Raw genomic sequence first — 7,421 nt, forward strand, 5'->3', positions numbered from 1 at the left:
ATGTGTTTCCTTTACGTGTGCATGTCAAGCATGAAGAGGGTTTTGGGAGTTGGGACGATGGATAATTGCACCAATCATCCGTTGAATTGAAAACAGACCCAACAGACAGGGCAATGTTGGTGGTTGGTTGCATGTTTGCATCATTCAAGATGAATTAGAGGGTAAGCGAAAAGCGAAGCATTCAATCTGGTGGAGCTAGATAGAAAACCTAAAATGGCGCAACCAGTGCCAGTGCATTCAATCTGGTTCTGGTGAAGCATTGATGTAACATTTTGTTTTCTCAACAGTAGTCTATGTAATCTATTTAGTCTATACCGCACCAAGATCCCTTCATGGTAAGATTTCTCTGAACTTACTGGAACTGAACGTCAGTGAAGTTGAGATAACTACATCTTGTTTCTTGAATAATATTGTACTAAGGCAGTAATAGTACAAGTTTAGGCATTTGAAAAATAATAATATGGAGTCTGGCTTATTTATTTGAAAATCATTCAAATATACAAAGAATTAAGATGGATTGCACAGGGAGATGAAAGGTGCATGGGTTCATGGTCTTTTAAAACTGATGTTTCTACCAAGGTTTCCGCTGAGTCTTCCACTAAGCTTCCCACTAAGTCTTCCACTAAGCATTCCGCTAAGGTTACCACTACTGGTCCATCCATCTTGAACTTGAACTGAATACTGCAAATTCCAGAGAACATCCTCTATTGATGGCCGCTGGCTAGGATCTTTGGATAGACATTTGGTGGTTATTTCAACTGCGGTTCTCAGTGACTCATAAGCAAATGTGCCTCGAATAGCCGGATCTGTGGCTGCTCGTAGCTTTGCTGGGGCATCTGTCAAGCCCTTCTCTAGCTGTGTAAAGCCAAAATAAGCATTGATAGGCATCATTTCTGCTTTTGTTGATGGTGACATAATTTCAAAAAGCACTTGAATTGATGCAGGCATGGAAGGATCAGGAAATGTCTCACTTTGATGGAAACATTTACTCATACCTGAAGTTTCAATTCATCCAATACGCTTTGGGATGTGATTGTTTTACCCGTAATTACTTCTACTACAATAGCACCAAGCTGATAAATGTCTTCTTTTTCTGCTTGTTCAGCACTGCACATACAAAAATCTTAAGCAAATAAAGCTAGCAGACCTTTCCGAATGAGTATATACAACTTTACATGATCATACACAAACCTACTTAAGCTAATGGGCCATAGCTTAGTTATAATTTATAAACCATTTAGGCAGCAGATTAGGCCCAGCTATTAAAGAATTATTAAGACAAAGAAAAAGGAGAAAACAAAATAAACAAGAGACAGAAGAAAAGAAAAAGCAGTTTACCTGCTAAGATGACCGAGAGAATGCTTATTAAAAGGGCCATCAGAACCTACCTGGAAGTTCCAATAAAGAGAGAGTTGGTGTAACATGTAGATCCCATTCAAACATGAAACAATTAGTACATGTTCTGAATGAAAAGTTAAAAAAAAAAAAATGATGAACTTCAACTTTGTACTTACTCTAGCTGGTAATGGCAGATTATAGCTATTGATTTTTGCCGAGAGATTACCATCCATCAAAATATTCTCAGTCTTTAGATCATTCCCAAAAATGCCAGGTGCAATTCCAGTATGCAAGAATTGTATTCCCCTAGCAATACCTATGGTTACCGCCATTCTCTGTGACCATTTCAATGCCTCCCGCTTTCTCCAGTCTGCGAGAAAATTTCAAGAGATCAAAGAAAATTTTAACTTGTGGGTTTTGCAAAATTAATGTTTGTGACAGAATTCATTTTACCGGTTAGATGACTCCTTAATGTTCCATTTGAAATATATTCAAAAACAAGATACACAGAGTTGGCTGCATTAGGGTGATCCTGATATGTGACAATGCAATGTCCCAGAATTCCAACCAAGTGCCGATGCCTGAGCTTTGAAATTACGTCCATGTGTTGCAATAAGCTCTGTGGTGAGTGCCTGTCCTTCAGTTTTAAACATCGGACTACAACCACAGAACCATCTCTCAGCCAACCTTTATAAAGCTGAAAACATCAAAACATAAGGGTTAAGTTGGGGGAATTGATGGATGGCTACGTGTACCACAATTCCTTGTATATGATTCCTCCTGGAATTATAAATATCTATCACAATATTATTCAAATCCAGGTTTTCTAATTACCCTTTTTGGTTTGAGATGTTTGGGTGTGTTCCAATGACAAAACTTGACTTCATGGTTTCAAATAGAGACAGAAAAACTTTCTGAAAACAACTCATTCTTGGTAAGAACCCTGTTCTATTACTGGGTACAAAAAGGTGTTAAAGTTTATGGTTCTATCATCAAGCACATATTGAGGCATGGGCACTAACCAATCTTACCATGATAGAAGAGTTCCTATCAAGTCATTCCTACATTGTTTATAGTTACAGTGAGATAAGAGTTATGACACAGACCACCAGATGTTTCTTTCTTTTCATTTTTATTATCCTAGAACTAAAACTATCAGAGACCTGCTGCCTAACCTGTCCTTTCAATCCTTGCCCCAATAAATTTGATGGGTCGAAGTTATTGGTTGCTTCTTCAATTTCCTCCAAGGTGAATTCATGATACGGTGGGAGCCCTAGTGCTCCGAACCTCATCGCTTCGGATGCATAACCTATCAAAAACAAATGTTTGCTTCATTAACGAAACAAATCTTGCAGTAAGATTAAACCCAGCAACAAAGCTGTAGAGGTATGGACGTAATCCAGTTTTGGAGATATTTCTAGCAACAATTCATGAATTCTAGTCTATACATGGATATAAAAGAGACTTACTTGTATCAGTGAGTAGTACCGGGGAGCTGCGAATGGGACTGTTGAACATAGATTTCTTGTATCTGTTGTTTGCTCTTACCTTCCTGAAAATAAAAAATAATAACAAGCCCAAAGCAAGCACACCTCCCACTATACCCCCACCTATACCGAGTATGAGACCTAACTTGTTGCTAGAATGGTGCTTCTGTTTTGGAGTCGTAGGCAGAACAGCCAATGCTGGGTAGCAGGAGGAGTAAAGATGTTGATAATTCGAGTTCCCACTGGACAAACAATTCCAGGAGTAGAGCACAATACGGTTCGAAGAATTAGATTCAATACACGGAGGCAATCTTCCTGTTAGCTGGTTGTTAGAAAGATCCACAAAACCGAGCTTGTCGCTGCAAGATATGTTCGTCTCGAGGGACCCCTTCAGTTGATTACTAGCCATATTGAGATACTGTAATGATGGCAGAGAAAACAGAGCAGTGGGGATCGACCCATTTAATTGGTTGGAAGAGATGTCTAACCGCTGCATCTGGTTAAAGCTCTTGAGCTCGAGAGGAATCTCAGTTTGGAACGTGTTGTTGTTCAGTATAACACTCACGATGTCGTTTCCTAGAGAGGGAAATTTGGGTCCGAGAAGATTGTCACTCAGATCCAATTCTTGCAGAAACGCTAAGCTAGTAAGATTCGGGACAGTTCCATTGAACAAATTATCAGCTAAAACAAGACTCCTTAGGTACTTATAAGAGGCAATCGAGGGAGGGATCTCTCCGTAAATGAAATTGGAGCTTATATTCAGAAATTGGAGAAACCGGAAACGATTGATCTTGGCGGGTAATGGACCCCATAACCCCAATGACGCAAGAGTCAACACCTTCAATCTCCAAAGCTTGGTAATGGTGGTGACGAATGAATCAATTGAGAAATGCTCAGAGAGAGTTTGATCGGAAACAGAGAAATTCCCTCGAAGCGATTTTGGGTTGACGGGAGGGGAGGTTTTGTTTCCAATGACGGTTAATTCAGTTACGTGATTACCTGAGCAGACAATCGTGAGAGACGGCGACGGAGGGAGGTAACAGAAGTTGGTCCAGTTGGACCATCCTTGAAGAGCAGGCGGGAACTCAAGGAGTTTTTGAACTCGAAAAAGAATTCGTCTTTCAAATTGGGTCAACTGCCCAACGGAGCAAAGAGGAAGTGAAGCTAAAATGAAGACTACTAGTAGCAGACAGCACGAACACCGACTCTTCTCCATTACTAAGAAGATGAAGAAAAACTCAAAACCCAAAACCAAGCTTTCCGAAAGTAGAAAGTGAGAGAGATGAAGATGACGAAACCAACCTCATTTAATTGCTTCTTCTTTGACGTTCCAGGAGAAACTACCTTGAAAAAAGATCGCCAGAATTCAGAAAACGGCAATTACTGCCATTTATGGAAGAACAGTATTCATGAATTCCACTGTAGACCTCATAAAGTCGGCTTTTGTAAAGCAGTTGAAGAAGGAAACTCTATAGAGTGTCTTTGGTTTCTGTCAGAAAGCAGCAAACGTTTGCTAAAAGTGGAAAGCTAGCTTCCTTTCTCTTTCAAGCAGAAGTGAGTCTCAGGTTCATACGATACTTGAACACTGGAAAAGGTAAATATTGACGGACAGTGATCAGAAGAATGGAGGCGTGGAGCAGGATTTATACTACGGAACAATTATCAGGGAAAAAGAAGAAGAAGAAGAAGACCATTGTGACCAAGGCTGAAGCTTTGGCTATTTTACATTGAAATTAATTGGAGGGTTGTGAGTTGTAAAGGAATCAAAAGGACTGGAAGTCTGGAACTTGCAGAGCCAGAGCAATAACCGAGTTAGTACACAGAAAGGGAGAGAGAGAGTGGGATTCCCACATCTAGTCTAGTCTAGATGGGAAAAAAAGAAAAAGGAATCGTGATCCTCTGCCTCGCAAGCTATCATAGCAAATAGCTCGCGGGTTTCAGTACGCGGTTGGCGTTGAAAACTTTGAAATTGAGTACGTGTCAACGAGTGCTTTGTTCAAACTTCAAAATGCAGCAGATTTCGAGAATCGAGATCCACGGTGTTTGACTAAATTTAACGACGTACTACAGTACACCAACGACAAGTCGACAACGAACGAGCATCTCAATTCTCAAGGTAAAGCACTAAAGCTTGATCTCAGATTCACTTTTAACCCTTCAAGAAAAGAAGAAAAAACCCTCCAAGTTGGAATATATTTTGTTTTCCTTATGTGCCCCCGTTTGTCTTTCCAATTTCCACCTACTCAAGGCTTTCCTTTTTTTAATTAGTGTCCAATCCGACTCTCCCTTTTTGGTAGAGTGCACGTGCCACGCGGCTACTAATTCATAATTCATAAAATAAATCACGGGGGCATCTCCCTCTATCTTCCTTACTTACAAGTTACAAGTAGTTCTTTTAATTTGAATAGTCAACATCTCAAAGATGAAAGAACAAGGATCTCGACGGTCCAGATGGGATACACCATACACCTATACCATTTCGAATTAAAAGTCATAATTTCTAGGTTATTGGAAATTGGGTCGGTGAATATTTGCCTTGAAGTAAGTACAAGATGAGTGATGAGAGGAGGGGAGTGTCAGGTCAAACCCTTACTACTACATTCACTCGGATTCTGGTGCTGCGGAGTATGGGCCTGGCCTGGCCTGGTTGGCTTGGCATTGTCGTTAAAGTAAGGGAGTAAATTTCAATAAACTTTAGGGATTAATATATTATATTCACGACGTTTTGGGCCTGGGCTGGGCTGGGCTGAGAGTTGCCTAATCTTTTATTTTATTCTAGTGGTGATTGGTGAAGTCTGTTAACGCGGCGTGTGAAAGATTTTGTATAGGCTTAGTTCTTAAATGGGCCTGGCTAGTAGTCTCTACTCTCTCTCTCTAATCTCTCTGTCTGTGTGGTCACGGTTCTATTAACAGAATTCCCATTCCCGCTTTGTTATGCAACGACGATGAGAATTATATGGGATGGGATCATGGGAGTGGGACCAAACATTTCCTAAACTCTTTTTCTGTGCAAGGTCATGTCAAGCTCACATGAAGAGTCTCAACTCAATCAATCCACAAACAAACGAGGAGTCGCGTGGTTTTCGTTGGCTAGTTTCTTTATGGTATGGTGGTGGTGGTGGACTGGTGGGGGAATTTATCAATTTAAGTAGCTTGTGGATATATTCCGAACAAGGCATGGAGATGAAGCAAATGGAGCACCATTAATTTATATTATAGACGGATAGAAATTAGAAGCCTATAAGGCGTTGCATGTGCAAACAAGAGAAATGTCAAATGTAAAAGGATACATTAATAAGCCAGACAGACAGACCCGCTGCTGCTACCGCTTTGGGAAATGTCAAAATGTAAATGCACCTTGTGTTTGGCTTGGCGTTTCTTAATCAAAACCCACCATTTCTACACCTATTTATAATGCCAATTTGCATTTTAAAGCAAGTGCAAATTAAGTCCGTAAAGCTTACGAAATTGTGGAATTCAGAGCTTGAATAAGCTTGTCTGCTTTCCTTAAACCAACTACTACAACTCTTAGACATATCACAATACATCATTTAATACTTCAAGAAATTTAAAAGCATTTTATCCCCACTTAGCCCTTCATATAAAGCTTACGAAATTGTGGAATTCAGAGCTTGAATAAGCTTGTCTGCTTTCCTTATACCAACTACTACAACTCTTAGACATATCACAATACATCATTTAATACTTCAAGAAATTTAAAAGCATTTTATCCCCACTTAGCCCTTCATATAAAGCTTTTCCGAGTATGAGTAGTAACCCTAAACCCCAAGGACGAATACAGTTTAAAAATGGGACCTACACGGCTTTTCCATTAAAAAAATTAATAAAAATGGGACCTACACGATACGATAGACAGTGATTGGAATTCTCAAGGATATGGAGAGAATCCACACCCTAACCCCTGGTATGGATATTTTGCTATTAAATAAAATAAAAACCAAAGGGAAAAAAAAAAAAAAAAAAACTCTGTTGGCAGCAATCGCTTCATAATGGACTGGTTCACGATCTACCACCACTAGTTTCTTAATATTTAAAGAAACTCAATGAATCCGCAACAAGACAAGACATTTGGATGCCTTTCCAAACCTAATATCCCGTTGATGTGTAGGATTCAGCAAATGTTGTCACGAAAGAGTATTATATTGCCGTATTGGTATCATTAGGATATCATTTGACAAACTCAAAGCTCTATTATATTATATCACTCTAGTCGGTTTCAGCTCATGTCCTCGTGATCACAAGATTCCCCAGCCCTATTCTGGTTCAGCAAATGTCCAACTCTTCTTGTCCATATAAATGCAATATTCTTTCAATTCTAACATAAGTTAAATAATGCATGCCTATACCAATGGATCCTTGTACTGCGTTTCAACATTATTTACTAGTTACTATCAATACCAGATTTTTCATTACAGATTAAATCTAATTCAGTATTTGATTCAATATTTACATAATAGAGTACATCTATACATGCATTTTAAATCGCATCTGATCTAGTCCGAACCATGATATTAACGTTTTAAGTTGATCTGATGGTCACACTTTGATCGGGTGTTGTCAGGTCAAGAGAAACTA

General features: G+C 39.3%; 1 protein-coding gene across 1 annotated transcript; it reads right to left on the reverse strand.

Moving 5' to 3' along the window:
- Positions 1-377: 377 nt before the first annotated feature.
- Positions 378-4,800, reverse strand: LOC148854173 (putative LRR receptor-like serine/threonine-protein kinase At1g14390). The gene is made up of 7 exons (XM_088983431.1): positions 2,808-4,800; positions 2,514-2,647; positions 1,792-2,035; positions 1,515-1,708; positions 1,339-1,388; positions 996-1,107; positions 378-855 (listed from the first exon to the last, which is right to left on the reverse strand). Exons 1-7 carry the CDS (start codon positions 4,039-4,041, stop codon positions 547-549), a joined length of 2,277 nt encoding a protein of 758 aa, XP_088839557.1. The 5' UTR covers positions 4,042-4,800; the 3' UTR covers positions 378-546.
- Positions 4,801-7,421: the final 2,621 nt, after the last annotated feature.

Source organism: Nelumbo lutea, chromosome 4 (genome assembly GCF_056320005.1).
Source record: "Nelumbo lutea isolate HS-2025 chromosome 4, American lotus-T2T, whole genome shotgun sequence".
NCBI lineage: Eukaryota > Viridiplantae > Streptophyta > Magnoliopsida > Proteales > Nelumbonaceae > Nelumbo > Nelumbo lutea.